Source organism: Genypterus blacodes, unplaced genomic scaffold (assembly GCF_046128005.1).
Source record: "Genypterus blacodes isolate CSIRO-AG114 ecotype Tasmania unplaced genomic scaffold, CSIRO-AGI_Gbla_v1 ptg000156l_1, whole genome shotgun sequence".
NCBI lineage: Eukaryota > Metazoa > Chordata > Actinopteri > Ophidiiformes > Ophidiidae > Genypterus > Genypterus blacodes.
Window position 1 is genome coordinate 11,384,510 of NW_027466957.1, and position 20,601 is coordinate 11,405,110.

Consider the following 20,601-nt stretch of genomic DNA (forward strand, 5'->3'; position numbering starts at 1 on the left):
GAGGGGAAAGCCTTTGAGAGTCGCCCCGTGGGAGCTTTTCAGCTTTTCTGCCTCTCATGTAAACACAACGGATGCACCATTACCGCTGGAGCTGGCACCCAGGCTCTTCCCCTCTCTCTCCCTCTCTCTGACTAGACCTTTCACTTTTTGTTCTTCAGCTGATTGGCCAGCCAGTCCAGGCCCTCGTACAGACCGTCTCCGCTGGTGGCACAGGTCGCCTGGATGTACCAGTTGCGGTGGCGTAGGGAGTGCAGGCCCAGCTTGTCTGTGATCTCCGCGGCGTTCATGGCATTGGGCAGGTCCTGCACAAAATGACATGGTGCGTCAATCAGCACGCCTCAGAAGCTGCATGATGTCATGGATGCAGAGGAGAGCAGCTGCAGAGGAGACTTACTTGTTTGTTGGCAAACACGAGGAGGACGGCGTCACGGAGCTCGTCCTCAGCCAGCATCCTCATGAGCTCCTCCCGAGCTTCGTTCACACGCTCACGGTCGTTGCTGTCCACCACAAAGATCAGGCCTGCAAGAACAGATAAGTGTGCAGGTGATTTTATACAATTTAATGATTTTTGAAATAGGTGCCTGTCGCTTTAACTCAAACTGTTCATAATGACACTTAAACCACACAAAGAAATGTTTCAATGGTGTAAGTAAGTGATCTCATCTCCAGCATGAGTCAGGTATAAGCCCTGAGGTCAGCCTGTGTCCGATCCGTCACACTGATGACGTTTCAGGAGATCCGGCTCACCCTGTGTGTTCTGGAAGTAGTGTCTCCACAGGGGACGGATCTTGTCCTGACCACCCACATCCCACACTGTGAAGCTGATGTTCTTGTACTCCACCGTCTCTACATTGAAGCCTGAATAGAGAACACATCAAGCATCATCAGTTCATCTACTTAAGAATCTGATTGAGTTAGTTAGTGGTGGCTTCTTTCCTCACGCACCGATTGTGGGGATGGTGGTGACGATCTCCCCCAGCTTCAGCTTGTAGAGGATGGTGGTTTTCCCGGCAGCGTCCAGGCCCACCATGAGGATCCTCATCTCCTTCTTCCCGATCAGGCTCTTCAACAGATTGCCAAAGATGTTTCCCATGATGACTTGCAGCTCTCACCTCACTGCAACAGAACTGTGAGAGGAGAACTGAGAAGGCAGTTTCCATATATAGCAACAGAGCAGGAAGAAAAAGCCACATTTAGAAAGACGAAACCACAACAGCAAGACACAGCACTTCTTCAAGAGCGACCCGAAAATGACCAACTCATTACGACTGGAAGTCAATAAAAACACGCTTCACACCTCAGCAGGCGACTGACCCGACGTGAAGGCCGTCGCTTAACACTCTGACGGCTCGCAAGAAACCAACCGACCGCCATCTGCCTCTCCGCTGCTTTGTGGATCAGCTTTCATGTGGTCTTTACACTGTTTGCCTATGATTATCTAATAATAACTGTTTAATGGTCAATTCTTGTTCTGTGGTATGATGTTGAGGTGACTGACAGGACAGTGTTCTTCATTCTCTTAGGGCTTCTGTGCGTGTAGCTGTTTCTCTTTCAGTCTTCTGGTGTATTTCTTAAACCATGTAAATGCAAAAACTACCGTTTAAAGGGTTGTGGATGTTTGTTTCATGTTTACCAGCAGGGTACGGGTTCATTCTGAAATAGTTTCTTGAGGCCAGTGGTCTGAAAAAGTAAACATCTTGGTAGTGAACTTCAGAGACAGTGAAGAAGTCTGAGTCAGTAGCTCACATTTTGTCCATAGTTAAGTTCGTTCCAAGACAAATGCAGTTACAGATGGAGGTCCAACTGTGCTTTTGCAAAGAATTTAAAATTTTTGATACTATACTTAATTATTAAAACTGTTGGGACAGGCTCCAGCCATCCATGACTCTGAAGAGGATAGCTGAGTATTGAGAATAGCAGGATGTCTAATTAACCACTATTTGGCAGCATGTCAGGTCCTCACACAGTCAAAAAGGATAAAGCTCTTTGTCTTTAAGGGCCTAAGATGTGACTGTGACCTCTTGCTACAGGCCCAAGTCATCCTCTGTTCATTTCATACTGATACGCTCGTTGGTCACATCAATTTGTCTCTGCCAAATGGATTACAAACTCCCTTTAAGACACCGTAGGTTTGTGCTGTCACTGCCTGTGTTAAAATGTGTGTGAGAGAGGGAGAGAGTTTGGATTTCTGTAGATCTTCTTGGTTTCAAACCTTTAACAGCCCAAGGGTCTCCTTGCCTTGACCGATATTCAATTCAAGGTGGTTTTGCTGTGCTGAGAGGGTATTAAGATGCTGGTCCTTCACCCTCACAGCTCCTGTCACCGCTGTTAGCCCGAGCATCTGCAGCGGCCACATTTACATTATCATGAAGGAGAGATGCTGCTCACTGATGCTGCGGCTGGAGCGGACGATGCGTTCAAATCAGCAAAACGACGTTCAATAATATACATTTTTCCAACGCAGCTGTGACATTAATATTTGCATGACTGGTGGATGAAGGAGAGGATGAAGATGATGATGAAGAATAAATCTCCGGGTCAATTTGTGAGCTGTAGTCGCACCGTGCAGTCACGACAAACACCAGCCGGCCCGGTGTCCTCGACGAGCCGTCATTCATCCACCGAGACGCTGCCTAATGTAACGCGGAGGCGACGCGCCGCAGTGACATTTTAAACATGTGCACATCTTTCAACATTTTCACCATTTGCATGTCATTCCCACTTACCCGTCAGCGGCAGGCTATCAGCTGGATTCGGGAAAGGGCTGAATGGAAGTCTCGCGATGGCTTGCGGCTGAGCAGTGTAGGTTCTCGCGAGAGTAGGAGTGTCACGTACACTTCTCATGTTTGCCATCCACTACGACATAAATACTGCATCGGTGATACAGTAAGAGTTGTAGCACAGTAGTATTTAGGATTTAACAATGAATTTACTACGGTCTGTGTGTTTTTTGATAATAATGTATCAAAGTATATGTTTTTACCCATAATTTCTTTCTACAATACACAGCCATGTATTTGGGGTGCATGTGCACACGTATGAAAAGGAAATAAGCGCAAATTGATTGAATGATGATTCAGTTGTTGGTCATTTTGGTAAATTTCACGTTTACAGGTCAAAAACTCATTTATAAAAGGAGATCGCTCTTTATACGTTTGTAAATAAAATATAATTTAAGTGTGAATTCCAGGTAAGCTTAAGTCTCAATTGTTTTTTATGAATTCATCTTTAATGCCAAAAAGCCAATGCCATCTTTGTCGATATTATCTTGAGTGCATGAATTGGTAGATTTTTTTAAAAATGATATTAGTAATTCTATTGCCAATTTCTGCAAGTTCCAACTCAGCTTGAAAAAAAAAAAAAAAAGCTTGACACCATTTGTGTTGGTTTGATTGATTTTCAAGACACTTTCAAAAATTAAGGAAACTTCATTGAAGATGTGAAAAACGTTAAATATCACAGAGGAATTTCCTTTATTCATTAAGTTAAGTTTGTTCTAGCCAAATACCCGGCAGCGGTTTTGGAGGTAAATTGAAATTAATTGTCCATCTATATTATATATGAAATAAGATCATTCTGAAACAGCATGAGTCTTGTTTATGTGACACCCACAGCATCTTTCTTCCAAGAAACTGGTCTAGCATATGATTAAAATTGATTATGAATGTTTATTTGTTTGCTGTTAACAGGGGAGCAAGGACTGAGCCAACATGAGGTTCAGCCGAGTCTGGAGGCAAACATGCTTGAATAATTAACATAGGAATCATCTTAATGAATAAGTAAGCGGCTGACTGTAACAGGAGGCCAACTGATACTTCCTGGCAGCAGCCCTCTGCATGTCACACATAATGAGGTGGCAGGAAGCAACACGACTGAGACTGAATCAACCACGGCGCAGGTTGATCAGTCACCGAGATACAGATTTAAAATGATTCAATATCAGATGCAGTAACTGTAATAATGATTGTCCAGCATTCCTCCATAATCTAGGAGTGTAGGTGAACGCATGAGTGGGCATATGCGTTGTTGCTCACCAACCATCTCCATAACAACCCGCGTGCGATTAAACGACACATGGCCCAACACAAGTCATAGGTAAGGAGTGAGCGAATCCAACATTTGTCTCTTTACCTCTCGCGTGTCAGTCAGCGGTCTTGTGATAGATGTGTTTATCAATTCGGTGGTGAAGGCAGGGGAATAAAGAGGGGAGCAGATGTTTGCAGCTGCGGACCAGATTACGGGGTGGAGTGGAGTTTCGGGAGGGTTACAGGGGGGTTACAGCGGGCTCGGGTGGTGGTAGGAGAGGTGGGGTGGAGAGTTATGACTTAAAGGAGCCTTTCCTCTGAAGTGTCTGCCAGCGTGCACCCCGGCAAACACAATCACAAGTCTCGTTGGTTCTGCTAGCTGAACTAATGAGGGCCTGCGCGTTGAGGGCAGGGGCTTTGATGTTCTGGGTAGCTGGCTCCTTGTGTTTTCTCTCCCGCTCTCCTTCTCTCCCTGTCCCACATCAAAAACGAAAGGGGAGTTGAGAAGCAGATGTTTTGAGGCATGTATTTATACAGAGTACACTTTATTCACCCCCTTCTCCATCCCCCATTTGTCCTCTCCTTTTGCATCTCCGCCATACGTACGGTAAAGATCTATCTCTCTATCTTTATATTCAACTAAACACACTAAATCGCCTTACTTTATACATATAATCATGCTGTCAGTCAAAGTGGGGAACTTTTATCTCCACTAACTTCCTCTCTCTGCCTCTCTCTCTTTAATTTCAGCCCAGTCTGGTTGTCATTACTTGAGAAGGGGGGGGGGGGAGAACGTTGATGCGTTGCTATGCATGTGTCTGCAGGGATGGAGGGGAGAGTGGGAAAGAGAGCGCAGGGAGAGAGAGGAGGGGGTGAGTGGGGGGGGGGGGGGGGAAGCAATCCCAGGCTGTCCAACCAACCTCTGTCTCACACATGGGAGATACAGTGACAGGAAATTCTCTTTTTGCAGCAGCTCCAGGGTGAAACGATAAAGGAAAGAAGAAATGCAAACCAGAAATCCTGTTCCGTGCCATGCTGTACCAGCCTCTGTCCCTCCTTTATGCACTCAGCCAATACCAAACAGGGAGAAAAGGGGGGAGGTCAGTGCAGCCGTTCCTCAGCAGTCAGGAGAGATTCACCTAAGCCCATATAAAACAAGACTGAATTAGCATTTTCCCCTTGAGAATTGAGAATGAGATGGTTTGGATCATCAACCAACATGTGTGTGACGGATTGCTGCTGTTGCATAAAACAATCAGGAGTTGACACAGGCGTTCTGCTAAACCTGCAAAGTGTCTGGAATTGGGAGTGCAAATCACCGGAGTGGTGTGTGAGCGTGGTTCAGAAGCACATGCACTGTGTGTTTCTGATTCTGCACCTGCAACAACGCATCTGTCTGTCAAGAATTCTGCATGTCAGCGTCTGCAAGCGTGTGTTAATGTGTCTGCGTGTTTGTGTTTGTCTCTGTGTGAGCGTGTATGTCCGTCTCCCAGGTAACAAGGATACATAGTCTCAGCAGCAGCAGCAGCACGTGCTCCAGCGAGCCCCTTCCCTGCCTGTGAACTCTGGACAGATGATCCCCTCAGATGCTCACGCAGCAGAGACCGGTATCATCAAGCCCACTCTCTGCTCTCTTCATGCTTCCCTCCAGTAATAAAAGTCATACTTTAAGGAAACAATATCCTACGGCCATAAAAAGTCTGTCTCTCAGCATGAAGTGGCCATAAAAAACGACTCTCACCTCCCAAATTTGTAGCTCGCACAGCAACAGAAACACACTTGCTTGTGCGCACACAAACACACGCACACGCACACACCGTGCAGCATCAGCTCAGGAGCGAAGCAGCTCCATCTCTCACTTTGACGTGTAATACATGTGGGAAGACTCTTAAAGAGCGCTCACGCTGATGAAATGGCCTAAAGCTGCAAACACAGAGAATCCCATAATGAGAATTTTTGCCATCCTTTCAAAATAAAGCGACCATGAACCACATCACTGCAATATCAAGTGGAAGTATATTTTGTCATAATATTGATATGAGCTCATTAAAAAAACACGATGTGATGAAGTAGCTTCAATTAATAAAGCTGTAAAATAAATTTAACCTCCAACATTTCTTCTACATCAGCTTTTCCATGTTGAGTTTGTTTTAATTGTTCAGGATAGGACTTAGATAAGCGTATTGTAATAATAATAACAATCTATCCAAACTTTGGTCCAGTGAATTGCACGTCCCCCCCCCCCCCCTCAGCATACATTTATAAAGGTCCTGCATGTACAATAAACTGTTTTTGAATATATTCTATCAAACGTCTTCTATTATGTCTTTTCAAAGGAAACACTCCTTGTTTTGACAGATTTTGTCTCCAAAGAATGTGTTTTTCTGCAGAGCCATATACCGTAGGTCCAAAATATCATCAAATTACTGACTCATGCAAATATCTTGGAGATCTCCAGAAGAGTCGATTATCTGCTGAGATGTTTTGTCCACTAAAGATCTAAATTCAATCACATCCTGACTCATCTCTCTGTCATACACTAGAATTAAAAGACAGGCTCCGGTTCAATAATATTAATAACACATTTACAAATATTTATATATATACACACACACACACATTCAAATAAACAAGTACTGTACAATAACATGAGTCAGCATTTAGCAGTTTAAATAGAAATGCATCCGCGTAGTTGCTGTTTCTTTGTTTGAGTGAGACGGAGAAGGTGGGTTCATGGCTGAGAGGCCGCGGTCTAAACAGGCCAAGGCAAGACAAATGACATGAGTCACCTCTTCAATCTCTGACTTGGCATTTTGAGAATAACAGCGGCTACAAAGAGAAAATAGATCCCAGATGATGGACCCTGGAAAAAAAAAAACAGATGCTCTGGGAGAGTTACACAAGGAGCAAAACAAACAGCAAAACTACAGGAGGGACGGCAGGGACGGGCTCGCCATCTTGAGTCATGGATGGGTAAAGGCAGCAGGGACGGGGGGCGGCTACGACCTACTTGCAGACGTTGACCCACTCTGTGACACGACACTCCTCGCATAGCACATAGCAGCACCAGTGGAATCTGCAATTGCAACGCTCGCTGCGCGTCTGTTTGAGGATGTTGTGTCCGCGGCCGCAGCACAGCGAGCCGCAGCTGTCTGTGCTGTAGCTGGTTTTGTTGCAGATGCGTCCCTGTGTACCCGGAGAGTCTACAGATGCGTCACGCTCACAGAAGTCTGGAGACTTCTCAAAGTACACCAGCTCCCTGGACATGTTTCGACGTCGACTTCCGTTGAGTCCCCCCGTGCCCCCACTAGCTCCATTTCCTGTCCGAGAATTGAAAACCCCATTGTTCTTGTTCTGAGAGTTGACAAAGACGGCAGACAGGAACTTTTCCTTAAGTAGAGAACCCACAAGACGGAACTCTGGGGACACATGCCAGCAGGTTTTAAACTGACAGCTCCCTGATGTGCCGTGACATTTGCACTTCCTCTTCATGTTGTCATTCACTATCTGCGTAGAGAAGGTACATGATGCAGCCAGATTAGAACACAGTCTGGATGTATGCCATTGATTATTCCATAAAGAATGAGGAATTCATTTGAGGGTTAAAAAAACACATATTCACCTGTCGTCCCACCCGGTTGTTATGTATCCTCATGCGAGCGTGGATGTCCCTTGGAGACCCCCGGGAGTCTAGCCAGTCTCTGGAGAAACGGTCCCCAAACCGGACGTCGTGACTGCAGCCCCCCCACTCCCAGGTCTCCTGCATGGAGCTCAGCTCATCTGGTAGAGGCTTGAGCAGGTGGGTGGAGTGCAGGTTGGCGGGCAGGTCCTCGTGGTGGGCACTTAATTCGGAGGGTAACGACCGCGCTGCACCGTTTCCCACCCCGCCCTTCTGGAGGGTCTGCAGCTGCAGCAGTGTGAGCTTCAGCCGGATCTTGTCGTCGTCCTGCCGACGCTTGGCCTCGCAGCCACACCCCCGCAGCTTGCCCATGCTGCAGGCCGAGGCCACAGAGTGAGCCACGCCCGCTGCCAACAGAGCCAGGGAGAAGGCGCTCTCTCGAAAACCTGAGAGCAGGAGAGACACGCTCAGAGAAAGACAACAGAGCGGCAGAAGGAGCTGTTGCTGCCAAAAGCATCCCACATGAATGTCCTACACAGTCTGTACACTCATGCCCACACCTTCCTTCCTCACACTGTGGTCACATTTTAGCCATCTTTGCCCCGGCTCAGGCTCTCACCCCTGTTGAGGATGGTGCTGTGGTGGGGCAGCTTGCCGTGGCTCTCCACCGTGGAGCAGTTCCAGCGTTGGTCCCGGAGCTGATGCTGGCATTCGTGGATGGCAACCTGGATGCCCTGCAGAGCGGAGGCCGTTACGTCGGGGCTCCTCACACACATCCTCATCTGACGCTTACTCAAGCCGGCCAGTCGCAGGCATACCGAGTTAGGGGTCAGCACTGGATCTCCTGCCACCTTCAGGCTAAGAATATCATTACACAGCACCCTGCAGAGAGGGAGAGGGAGCCGGGGTCACTGGAGTTGGTCAGAGGTGCATTAGTCATTTCAGAGGAAATATGTCAGCATTAGTTAAGGAAACCTGGAAATACAAAAACAGACTTGTTTTGAAAAGGATGAAAATGTAATTCAACTGGAGGAATTTGCTGAACACAGTTGGCAATAAAACTGTCTTTATCAAGTGCACATGTATTTACTTCTGTGTTTCCAATAATGAAGCTGGAAGCAGGGAATAATGTAGTGATCACTACGCCTGGAAGGCTCACAGGCAGAGAGAAAACCACCAAATGAGAAGTAATAGAATCATAACAATGGGAATCTGAGTGAATTCTCTATACATTAATGCATTTTGATGACTTCATGAACAACGATTCCTATACTAAACAAAATTATTCTAGGTCCTGACAGGCAAACTGTCATGAATGTAAAGCAGACTAGAATCCAACTTTTGAACTGAATCTGCAAAAGAGTTTTTAAAACCACAGTCACATCAATCCCCCTCAACTCTGACCTGCAGAATAAAGCCACAAACCGCATGAATCACCAACTCTCCTGAGCTCTCAAGTGCACTTACGTTAACGCAGGTGACATAAGTGCCGCTGCCAAAATCAAGAATTGGTCCCAACGGAGTTTGTGTGATAGCTCCATTTTAATAAGCCTCTTTGTCGAAGTGACATTAAAACACTGGTGTTTAAGTCCCGTATCCAGCAAGAATTGAAGAAGAGTATTAACGATGCACCGCCAAACCGAGCGAAGAGTGAAGACGGGGAGCAGAGGAGCTCGGGGGCGAGAGTGAGCGGGAGGGGAAGAGACAGAGGGGAGGGGAGGGGAGATGCCTCCACAGGCGACTGTTTGCTAAATATTGGCCAATGTGGAAAAAAAAACTATCACCAGTTGATCGCGGTCTTATTGGACACACACTTTTTTGTTTACGCGTAAAATCACGTCTCCAAACTTTTACGCACAGATCTGTCCCTGCTTACAGCGGAGCCACGCTGTTCAAACACACAGGAGTCAACATAAACACGTCTGATATGTTATGGGAGCGTGATTGTGCGCCACTATCTCGCTTTATGTTGGCGGGTCCGCCTGATATGAGCTGAATTATTCTTTCATTTTCCTTTGCCAGGACGAACACACACGTATTTCAAAGTTCACCTATAGAAAGTCAAACACATTTTGTTCCATAAAGGGGTGAGTTATTTTATATGATAGGCGGGGGGAGGGGAGCGTTGCTGGTTCCACTGTACGACACAGAGGCAGCAGCAGGCAGGCGGCTCCGCTCACAAGCCCTCCAACAATACTGTTTTTAGTCATCTGGTCCCCCCCTGCCTCCCACCGCCATCAGAGCGGCTGCTGCTTATTGTTGTGTTTCAAACAACTTCACTTTGTCACTGGCACGGCTTTGTTTCACAATATACATTTGCCTAAAAATGATTTGGGGGGATTATTTATCACACTCGCTGAGACAAAAACCGAAAGGAAAATGACTCTTGGGATTCATTAACGGTGTCATAATAAGAAAGGCCTCCATGCAGAATATGCACGTTAGAAGAAAAAAAAAACTGCCAAACAGGTTCAGTTATAACAAAACCCGTTCATTCAAGGCCCGCAACAGCAGACGCCGAGGCCTCGAAGAAGGACTCGCATATTGATGCTGTGTCTCATCTTTGTATTCATCTGAAACAAGACAAGGCGAATTAAAACAAAAACAACACAATTTACAAGCTCCAAATCGCAGCTATCCTCATATTCCAAACTCTTCCTCTCGCCAAGCCCTTTAAATAGGAGCAGACGCTGCTGTTAGACAAGAAGGTGCATGTGGTCTACTTTCATAAAATTAAGTTAAAACCCCCCCTCACACACGGCTCGCATAGTGACACCAATTCTTCATCTAATCTCCTTCCATTCCCTAAGCTGCAGCAATGAAAAGTGCATTAGCATTCTGCCTTGGCGTGTATATCTAAGTGGCTTAAAAAGTGATTTGAAGTTGATTTGTATATAAAAGGCCCCCCTTTATCCGGATTGAAGCTCTAATCTGCTCGGTGTCGCATGACTGCCCCAGGAAACCCGTTTGAGCACCTTCATATAAGGCGGGAGTATAAACGTAGGGATAGCTGTCATTAAAGCCTTTCTACAAAAGCCCACTTCCTTTTACTGTCATCCGAGGGGAAAAGAGCAAGCGAGGGAGAGGGAGAGAGAGAGAGAAAGAGACACACACACACACACCCAGAGAGAGAGGGAGAGAGATTATTCAACCTACAACCGCTTAATGACTAATGTGGAACATGCAAATTAGCAGATAAATGTCACAAAATGAAACGTGCACCCTATAGAACTAACACGGAGTGGGTTTGGGGACATTTGGTTTACTCCCGAGTCTGAGGTTAGATGGAGATGCCGCAAAGTGGCTCAAGCTGTGATTACACTGGGCTACATGTGCGTCGAGGGAGGTCTGCAGGCCAGATGTTTGGAATGGTTCTTATTCTTACTCGTCCCCCTCTTTCCTGGTGCATCATACATCAAACTCCTGATTGGAGACTGCATTTCATCTCCCCCGCTTTAGAAAAACAACAACAACAACAACACAAAAACCATTTAAATAGCCCAGAGAGGAGTGTGGTGTGAACTACACGACAACTAACGACCCTCAGCTGTGGTTTGTTTGCAACGTTTCTATAGTCAACTTTCTTGTGTGCGTCCTGGATTCAGATTCCGATCTTTAAATTGAATGACATCAGATAGATTTTCTCCAAATACAATTAATGAATAAACAGATTTATTACAGCAAAATGTGGACGCTGGCAAAGGGAATTCTGGTAAAACACACACACACACACAGAAAAAAAGGGCTCGACCACGCACACAGCCGCCGTGAGTCACAGCCCGTTGAGAGCGTGTTTGCAGAGAGGAGGAGGAGATGCGGTTAGGGAGTATACGGGCTAATCCAACCAGCGGCTATAAGGGCACTTTGAGGTGCCTCATACTCCGCTGGAACCGTTACTGCACCGTGACAGCAGCTCCGAGCGGCGCTCCGAGGCTCCGTGCACCCACAGCATCTGCGCCTGTCTGCCTGTCTTGCCTGCCTGCCTGCCTGCCTGCCGGGGCGGACTATCACCTTCGCTTTCTCTGCGGGACTGGATGTGGACGCGAAGAGGCCGGAGCTGGGTGGGGAAACGTATACAAATACTGCACCGGCGCACTGGGAACCATCGACGCTGTGGCGACCGTGAGATTCCACAAGTAATATGCGCAACACGGTGGATTGCCCCGCTTTCTCTCCCCCTCTTTTCCTTTCTCCCCTCTGCCCAGTTGTGTTTTCTTTATTCATTGTGCGCCCTATGAAGAGCATTAACTATCCCTCCCTCCAATCCTATTGAGAGAGCGCAGAGAAAAAAACAGAGGGAGATGAGAGCAGCAAATCCCTTTTTTATTCCCCTCGTAGCGCTCAATAAGAGAAGAATGTGTTGCCTATCAGTCACCGAGGGGATCAAGTCTTCGGGACTGTCCCACGCGTTCAATGCGCCGTGCAGAGCATCACTGAGAGAGACAGAGTGAAGAGGACAGCAGCAGCAGCAGCAGCAGCAGCAGCAGCAGCAGCAGCAGCAGCAGCAGCAGCAGCAGCATCCTGCCTGGACATCATTTAGCAACCTGTCTCCCCTCCACACTCAACCCAGTCAATCAGGGCTGCCTGCAGGCTCGGAGTGAGTATTTATGCACCTTGCAGCCTGGATGTGTGATGACAATCCAGGTGATAGAGATGATTATTATTTTTTTTTTTTTACAGCTTTAGTGCTTCAGGTGGTTTGTTTGTTGTCATAATGTGCATAGGGACATTTTAGTAGATTTAATGGAGGGACGATCAAAGTTTAAATTTTCATTTTCCTGTTCGTTCCTTTTTTTTTTAATTGAAGACGCGATGAGGAGTCTGGCTCTGCTGTTAGGGGTGAAAGCCGCCTGCATCCTGCTGGTGTCTTCGCTATCGGGCACAGGGGCCGTGAACAACAGCGGCCGGTGGTGGTGAGTTCACGTGTCTGTGTGTGTGTGTGTGTGTGTGTGTGTGTGCATCTCGAATTGAACGCTGCTTTTGGGTGGGAAAGACTCTTAGAGCATTTCCAAGCTCCACGCTCGGGATAATGTGTTAGTTTTGGCAGCGTCCACAACTTCTGTTCAGCCTTTTTGTTTTTTTCAAAAGTAACCACATGGTATTAAAGCATGTGGGGTTTGAGCTGTGGAAAGTGAGCTGAGGCTGTTTAGCATTTTTATATTTAATTGATTGCCCTTCCAGGGAAATTACAGTACACACTTGACTACAAACGAATGAAATTAGTAATGATTGGAGCTTTGCTTTCTTAATTTGCAGCAGCAACTCCCTCTGTCTCGCTGTGTGTCCCTGCCTCTCTGTCATTTGGACAGTGTGGTTTGAACACGGGACAACATTTTTCAGTCCAATGTGGGATAAATTAAATATGGATTTATTTCATGGTTAAACGGACTCACATACCAGGTATTTTCCAGGGTCCTCTTTATCTAATAAATCCAACATTCCTCAGTATGCACACTGACCTAAATCTGAAAAAGGCCAGGATTTTGTTTTAAAATATACAACAAAAATAATGAAATGTTTACTGTGGGTCTTCTTAGCTTTCCGTCAAATAATATACAGGAGGAGGGTTGTATTGAAAGGCTTAATTGCGTAATTATAGATTTTGTACTTATCTGTGCTGTCATACACACTAATTTGCGTGTGTCAGCTCCATTACACACACTGAGATTGTCAGCTGAAAACAGGCCTTTCCAGGAAAACAATGGGAAAAAAGGCACCACAAAACACTGGAGCGCAGGAGTGAGGCAAACATCCAGAGAGGAGAAGATTATTAATGTTCCCAAACCTCACCACACAACTGTCTGGGTCAGCCCTCTAACAGGCCAAGACTCAACCCGCCTTTCCGGCTAATGGTTAGCAGGAGACACAGGCATTAAGCTACACGTGAAGTACAGAATGCTGACAGAAAAGAAAAAAAGCCCTCCAGAAATTACAAGCAGATAAAGCAGAGGCCGAGCCAAGCTGTGTACTGAAACACAAAGAAAAAAAACCCAAAACATAACAAACATGCTCTGGAACATGAGAGCATTGCAACTCACTTTCACTTTCTCTGACATTCTAATCATAATTGATATTGGCAGCTTCAGTGATTATAAATTATATTTCTTAATCTACATGGGAAGGAGGCCTGATTTAGTTTTGATGTCTTCCTAAGATACATTTTGACGTACAGTATGTGCTGGTTTGTGTGCTGGGATCAGACCTTCATGCTCTCTCTGTCTCAGATCAGACCCCAATCCCTGTCCAGCACTTTCCTAACAGCAATGTGGGATATTGATTAATTGCATGACAGGATGGAAAACCTGCTGGGTTGGAGCTCATTCAGTGGCTTGGAGACCCCTTCCTTCCTTCCTTCCACACACACACACACACACACACACACACACACACACACACACACACACACACACCACACACACACACACACACACACACACACACACACACACACACACACACACTCACTCAGTTAAGTGGCTCAGAAAACCATTAAAATCAAAGTCAGCAGAGAGATCACAGACAAATACGTAAACCCATGAAGGTTGGCTTTCTACGTTTTTTGACTGATGATCTAACATCTCTGGTATCTGACTGTCGTAGCGTCTATAACCTGATGCTCAAATATTGCAGACATAGACAGGTAATTGTATCACAGACAGGATCAAATGATTCACAAAGCACCCAGAGGTGAAAATAAATCAGTTTCCTGTTACATTTGCTGAGCCTGAAACTTGAAAAAGCCTAAAAAGCGACTCACCGTCTCCTCATATTCTAGGAACCCAGTGTGTCACTGTTTCTCATTGTAGCACATGAGGAATGCTGAAGTTTTAAAGGCACAACATTTTGCGAGATGCCAAGTTACATCGGTTAAGAGTTTAGAGGGTCAGAGAAAGAGTTACATGTGAGAACTGCCAGACTTCTGACTCTGATTTCCTCTGTCCTTGTGCTTTGCCAGGGGAATTGTCAATGTGGCCTCCTCCTCCAACCTCCTCACCAATTCCAAGAACGTGCAGTTGGTCCTGGACCCCAGCCTGGCACTGCTTAGTCGTCGCCAGCGCCGGCTGATTCGGCAGAATCCTGGCATTTTGCATGCCATCGTTGCCGGTCTACACACGGCAATAAAAGAGTGCAAGTGGCAGTTCCGCAACCGCCGCTGGAACTGCCCGACCACCCACAGCCCAGCCATATTTGGGAAAATTGTCAACCGTGGTGAGCCTCTCTTGTCTTTCTCACCAGGAAACATTTGGACAATTTTGGGCAGGATGTCATGGAACCTCTTTTGCCAATTTTAAAAGGCTTTGTCTCTAAATATTTTCCAGTTTAGTGGCATATTCAGGTCCAAAAAGCTGGATTAGGTTCTGAAGGGAATTTTTGATGTTGTTTCTTCAGGTTGCCGAGAGACAGCATTTGTATTCGCTATCACAAGTGCAGGGGTGACCCATGCTGTGGCTCGCTCCTGCTCAGAAGGGGCCATTGAATCGTGCACTTGTGATTACCGACGCCGAGGTCCTGGGGGGCCAGACTGGCACTGGGGGGGCTGCAGTGACAATGTGGACTTCGGTCGCATGTTCAGCCGCGAGTTTGTGGACTCCAGTGAGAGGGGCCGAGACCTGCGCTACCTCATCAACCTGCACAACAACGAGGCAGGCAGAATGGTAAGGATTGTTACTCCAAAGTGGAAAAGCTATGTGATTTACTTTTTCTCAGCAAATCCTTCATCAGTGATGTGGGTCTTCCTCTCTTCAGACAGTGTCTTCAGAGATGCGTCAGGAGTGTAAGTGCCACGGCATGTCGGGCTCCTGCACTGTGCGTACCTGCTGGATGCGTCTGCCCAGCTTCCGCACTGTTGGCGACTTCCTGAAGGACCGCTTCGACGGTGCGTCCAGAGTTGTTTACGCGAACAAAGGCAGCAACCGCGCCTCTCACCGGGCAGACCCCCGCCACCTAGAACCCGAAAACTCAGCTCACAAGCCCCCCTCAGCCTCGGACCTGGTCTATTTTGAGAAATCGCCAAACTTCTGCTCTTACAATGGCAAAACAGGCACTTTGGGAACATCCGGAAGAACGTGCAACAGCTCCTCTCCAGCTCTAGACGGATGCGAGCTGCTGTGCTGTGGACGCGGGTATAAGACCCGGACTGAAAGCGTGACCGAGCGGTGCCACTGCACATTTCACTGGTGCTGTCACGTCAGCTGTCTGAACTGCACCAGCACACGAACGTTACACCAGTGTCTATGATCGCAGCTGATGTATGAACTTCTTAGCGTAACAGGTAGTTGGCTGAGACGTTTAGAGCTTTCGTTGAAAAGCTTCAAGGCGGGTAAACTGATACAGGGACATTTCAGGCACAAATATATCAACAGGGTATTGAGGGAGTATGTGTGCTTGCTCCTTCCTCTTAAAGTAATATGCTGACGATTCAACTACATTTCAGTCACTTTGACGTTGTTTTTTGGAAGTTGTAGCATTCTGGAGCTATTTGATGTTCACTTACCAGGTCTCTAGTATGAAATGGTACTTAAACACAGCAACCATACACGTAGAATGGAGACCATCAATGTTCCTCAAGAGCTTACACTGTGGATGCATAGGAATAGAAATAAAGGGAGAGAATTAGGAGGGCGAGAGTCAATGGCTCTAACCGGGTACTACTAGAGTCTCCTCCTCCCAAATCAGGAGCAGCAAGCCGACACAAACAAAGACACGTTCACATAAATTGATGAGGATCTCCATTATTTAAAGCTCTGTTTTGTTGTTGTGGACGATTGGATTGTTGCCAGATCTGCCCTCTTTGTTTAGGATTCTCTGGAGTTGGAATGCGTCTCAACCCCGATTTGCTACTGTGAGAGGTCCGTCCTGGTTTTCAGCCATAGCCTGGAGCCGACTGAACAGATCTTAATTTGAATGTATTATTATCAACACACTGAAATTCGTGGCATGACCAGACGTAGTTTGGCCAATCAGAGGAGACGATGGGTAAATGTGTGAAATTAAACGAGACCTTTATAGAAGCACAGGCCACTCTCAAAATGTGGAAAACACAACAATGACCCATTTTTCCTCGCATCGCAGGTTTATCGTACTGTTTATCAGGCTAAGAGAACCAAAATACTGTAAATAATGAAATATATGATTATATTTATGATGACATTACTTGCTTGTTCACTGAATGATTTATGTGCCTGTGGACGGCTGGGAAATATGCTATCATTAGTGTCAAGTCAGGGGACGTGTTGATTTGTAGGCCTATTGTGTGACGGTGTGTCACTGGTGTGTTACAGCTAAACTGACTCATCCTAGAAACAGAACGTTTTTATCTCCTCGCTCGTCCTGTAAACAAAACACAACAACACTTGTTTGGTCATGCACTGAATTTTCTTTTTTTTCCCATGAGTGTAAATACAAAATATTTATTTCTGAGGATTTTTATACTGTTATAGAGAAATGTAAGAGAAGGTGTTTCTAGATTTGAATCAAAATATTTAGGTTGCAGTTTGTTTTGTATTGTACTATAGAACAATAAAGTCTATATTTTCCAATTAAGCCGCTCGTCTGAATCAGTTTGAAAGTTGTCGGTTGCAGTTTCTGTGTCTGTTCCTGTGTCTCAGAGTTTTGACGAACAACCAAGTGAGCATATTCAGCCCGTCCCTGGGTGTCCTGTGCTTTAATCCTATTACCGCCACCAAAGCTGAGCCCAACTCACAAAACATCCCCACATCTGCGCTCCCAACCCCAGAAGTGGCTCCTGCTAATCCAGCCACATGCCTCATTTCATACAGTATGAGCTGTTACCGCATAGAAAGCTTTCACTCATTTAATCAATGTCAACAAAAAAATAAAGAAATCATGCCAATTATAATTCTAAAAAAGCAAGAGTAACTGCAGGAGTTTGGAAAGCTGTCTCTACTTACTCACCAAGCCCTCAACACACACACAAACACACACACAAACTGTGCAAAGGGCTTGACACTAGAGCAGCCAAGGTGTAACTAAAAGGTCAGACAAGGTGACGTGACCCAAATCAAGGAAAAGAGGAAGGAAAAGAGCGACCAGCATCTAGAAAGCAGAAAGTGGAGCTCGAGTGCAGATTAAGTCGATAAAATAACAGAATATAGAGCAAACTGGGTTGAAATACTTGAAATTATGGGGTCGTAAACGAGAGACTGCACGACCAAAAGTGAAAGAGGAGAGCAGCAACATTCGTAGTAATCACAGGGTATCATTTCTTGATTTATCCCAAAACACTAATACTCTCTCGTCTCTTACGAGGAAAGGCCTTCATGTCTAGGAAAGCAAAAGCTTGCAAAAATGTGAGAATAAGGGGGCAAATTTGGGAAGTCAGACAGAAACAAGAGAGAGAGAAAGCGGGAGTAGATGTTTTTTTTTTAAGCAGAAGAAGAAGAAGAAGAAAAAGAGGGAAGGCAGGGTTCAAATCCCAGGCGTGAGAGTGAGGTGGGAGAGTCGGTGGAGAGAGTCGGCGGAGGGGGCACTTGCCTGTGGGAGTGCTGAGGAGTCAGTGATAATTAGCTCAATTAGTGACAAAGGCAGTGTAATAAATACCGACTTAGTGTCTGGGTCCCTGCTGGCCTCTCCCCGCGCAGCCTGCGATGTGGCCCTGGCCTGACGGACAATTCATTAAACTGACAAAATACCCCACCGTCCAGGCGTGACGCAGCGAGTTAGCCCCCTACAGGCCCGGCTCATTGTTCTAATTGTCTGGGCTGGAGTCACTTTGTGGCACCCCCGCCCACCCCCCCCCCACCCCTTCCTCCTCCTCCTCCTTTACCCGCTCCGCCTTCACACTCTGGCCTTCAGAAAGTCCACAGCGTTAATGCCCCTACCTTAACTCTCTAAGTAGGTGATCGGCAGGTTAGAAAAGAAAAAAAAAAAAAGGCAGTAAGAGTTCCTTGGGGGGGGGGGTGGTGGTGGTGGTGGTGGTGGTGAGGGGGAGGGTGGGGGGGCGGGGGGGAGGCGGTGGGGATTAGCGAATGGAGGTTGCCTGGGAGTGCTGGGAGCAGCGCCGATCGGAATGTAGGAGAGATGAGTCCAGAAGCTCGGATGCGGGACAAAGCGAGAGTTAATAAGGAAAGATTGAAGGGGTTGGCGACAATGGGCCGCCACCCGAGTCGAGATGAAATTGCTTCCGAGGATTATTGGGAGAGGGTGTGAGCATTGTAGGCTTTTTGTGTGTGTGTGTATGTGTGTGTGTTTGGTTGAGCATTTGTGTGTTTGTGTCTGTGTGTGTGTGTATGTGTGTGTGTGTGTGTGTGTGTGTGTAGGGGCAGGGGGAGTTGCTGGATTGATGGCTGCCCCTCCGGTTGGGGAGCAGGGGACCAGGGGAGGCTAACCGGCTGTTCCCACAGTCTGTTCTGCTGCGGCCACCTTTGACACACGGGGGCTGCCAGGCGGCGAGCAGGCAGCCATGGTGAGAAGGGGGCACAAACAAAAACAACAGCGTCCCCGACACACAAAAAAACGCTGTCACTGGACGGACGGCGGAGAGGAGAGGCTGGAGGGGACGGCGGGCGTGAGGACGGAGGCGACCAAAGCATGAAGGCGGAAGACAAAGTAACATTCAGCTGTCTGACATCAAGCGCAGCACTAAGCCGTGTTCATTATGTTACAGATTACATCTATTTCCCATTTTATCCCATTTTATCCGCAAACAAGCTTAACCAAACCTCCGCCAGGCGCTGCAGAGCCTTTATAGGACCGTAAACTACAGGCGAATAAACATCCACTTAGAGCGTGACTCAACGTATAGGCCCCATACTCTGCTCCTTTACAATAATGCAGCAAATCGGGTCCATCACCACGGCGATGCACCACAGCGCGAGCACAGCAGCTTCATATTAAAATTCCAGCTAAATTGTGGAAGAAGAAGAAGAAAACATTTGCCCATTGGGTGGAGCTGGGGTAATTTGAAGGGTGTATGATAAAGAATCTGGAATTGGGTTTGGGTCACCGCACTGAATGAGAGGCTGCTCAGAGCGGTTAGCGATGGACAATGTGGCGCGGAGCCGCTGCTCGACGGCACTCAGGCACTCCGGCCTGGCCCCGCCGCACCGACGTCACGCTATAATCCGAGGAATTCGTTTTTTCAGGGGGATAACGCACTGATTTGGGGGCGTCGTTATGCTAGCATTCATGGAATCGTCGGAAGATTGCAAGGCTATTATGTAATAATGGAGCTTCCATCACCCTCAACTCATCCTCATCTAAAGTTACAGCACAACTACAAGGTGAATTATTGATGATATACCCAACAGGTCAAATTTACTCAAAACCAGATTAGTCAGAAACAATGAAAGGAGTGTGTGTTTGTGTGTTTCCGTGTGTGTGTTTATGTGTTTTTCCGTGTGTGTTGCCTGCCAGTGTGTGCAGGCGTGTGGGTGTGTAGATGGCAGCTGGGAGGCAGACACGGTCCAGGAGAATCATCCCCTAGCAACTGACCTTTTTTTGGGGGGCAGATGGCAGCTCCAGAGTAACAGCCACCCAGCATCACAATGGCCTCCTAACATCTCCATCACTTCATCATCTATACCGGCCTGCCACACAGCACGTCCACTGAATTCACACACACACACACACATACACGCACGCTCGTTCTCTCTCTTTCGGTGTCTGACACATTCCACACGCACACACACACACACACACATCGGTTTTCAGCGTTCAGCTCTTCCCATGTTTTCAGAGAAAGTGGGGCGACGCAGAACAGCCGGAGGGACGCTGATTTAAGGGGAGACGCGGCGGACACTCACTCACTGTCGTCCGCAAACCTCCAGACACTCTGAAACCGCCCGTTTCCCGTTGTCGGTTTTGCTGCGCATAGTGGATCAGGGTGGGAATGTGGACAGACCGCTCAGACCGCGTTGAGCAATCAGTATGATGTCTGTGGTCAGGCTCGGTGCCCCTGTGGAGCGAGATGGAGCCCTGCAGTTAAAGGTGGGAGGG

The 20,601-nt window shown here is 47.0% G+C and overlaps 3 protein-coding genes across 4 annotated transcripts; 1 reads left to right on the forward strand and 2 right to left on the reverse strand.

Annotated features, from left to right (window-relative positions):
- On the reverse strand, positions 1-1,093 carry arf3a (ADP-ribosylation factor 3a). 2 transcript variants are annotated; one of them, XM_076166755.1, is made up of 4 exons: positions 946-1,093; positions 748-858; positions 395-519; positions 1-302 (listed from the first exon to the last, which is right to left on the reverse strand). In XM_076166755.1, exons 1-4 carry the CDS (start codon positions 1,091-1,093, stop codon positions 141-143), a joined length of 546 nt encoding a protein of 181 aa, XP_076022870.1. In that variant the 3' UTR covers positions 1-140. The 2 variants fall into 2 exon arrangements, with proteins under 2 accessions (XP_076022870.1, XP_076022871.1); XM_076166756.1 differs by lacking the exon at positions 748-858.
- A 5,929-nt stretch (positions 1,094-7,022) lies between these two features.
- On the reverse strand, positions 7,023-9,185 carry wnt10b (wingless-type MMTV integration site family, member 10b). Its single transcript, XM_076166710.1, has 4 exons — positions 9,112-9,185; positions 8,264-8,526; positions 7,648-8,090; positions 7,023-7,532 (listed from the first exon to the last, which is right to left on the reverse strand). Exons 1-4 carry the CDS (start codon positions 9,183-9,185, stop codon positions 7,032-7,034), a joined length of 1,281 nt encoding a protein of 426 aa, XP_076022825.1. The 3' UTR covers positions 7,023-7,031.
- Positions 9,186-12,456: 3,271 nt separating this feature from the next.
- wnt1 (wingless-type MMTV integration site family, member 1) lies at positions 12,457-15,882 on the forward strand. The gene is made up of 4 exons (XM_076166711.1): positions 12,457-12,557; positions 14,600-14,853; positions 15,034-15,299; positions 15,391-15,882. Exons 1-4 carry the CDS (start codon positions 12,457-12,459, stop codon positions 15,880-15,882), a joined length of 1,113 nt encoding a protein of 370 aa, XP_076022826.1.
- Positions 15,883-20,601: the final 4,719 nt, after the last annotated feature.

What these genes read in the sequence shown, in the direction of transcription:
- arf3a (XM_076166755.1), bottom strand. Translation starts at nt 1,093, where the DNA reads ATGGGAAACATCTTTGGCAATCTGTTGAAGAGCCTGATCGGGAAGAAG. An exon ending in CACCACCATCCCCACAATCG is followed by an intron (nt 859 to 945) that starts GTGCGTGAGGAA and finishes TTCTCTATTCAG; the next exon opens with GCTTCAATGTAGAGACGGTG. An exon ending in TCGTGTTTGCCAACAAACAA is followed by an intron (nt 303 to 394) that starts GTAAGTCTCCTC and finishes CATTTTGTGCAG; the next exon opens with GACCTGCCCAATGCCATGAA.
- wnt10b (XM_076166710.1), bottom strand. Translation starts at nt 9,185, where the DNA reads ATGGAGCTATCACACAAACTCCGTTGGGACCAATTCTTGATTTTGGCA. An exon ending in CTTATGTCACCTGCGTTAAC is followed by an intron (nt 8,527 to 9,111) that starts GTAAGTGCACTT and finishes CCCTCTCTGCAG; the next exon opens with GGTGCTGTGTAATGATATTC. An exon ending in ACAACCGGGTGGGACGACAG is followed by an intron (nt 7,533 to 7,647) that starts GTGAATATGTGT and finishes TTCTCTACGCAG; the next exon opens with ATAGTGAATGACAACATGAA.
- wnt1 (XM_076166711.1), top strand. Translation starts at nt 12,457, where the DNA reads ATGAGGAGTCTGGCTCTGCTGTTAGGGGTGAAAGCCGCCTGCATCCTG. An exon ending in AACAACAGCGGCCGGTGGTG is followed by an intron (nt 12,558 to 14,599) that starts GTGAGTTCACGT and finishes GTGCTTTGCCAG; the next exon opens with GGGAATTGTCAATGTGGCCT. An exon ending in TGGGAAAATTGTCAACCGTG is followed by an intron (nt 14,854 to 15,033) that starts GTGAGCCTCTCT and finishes TTGTTTCTTCAG; the next exon opens with GTTGCCGAGAGACAGCATTT.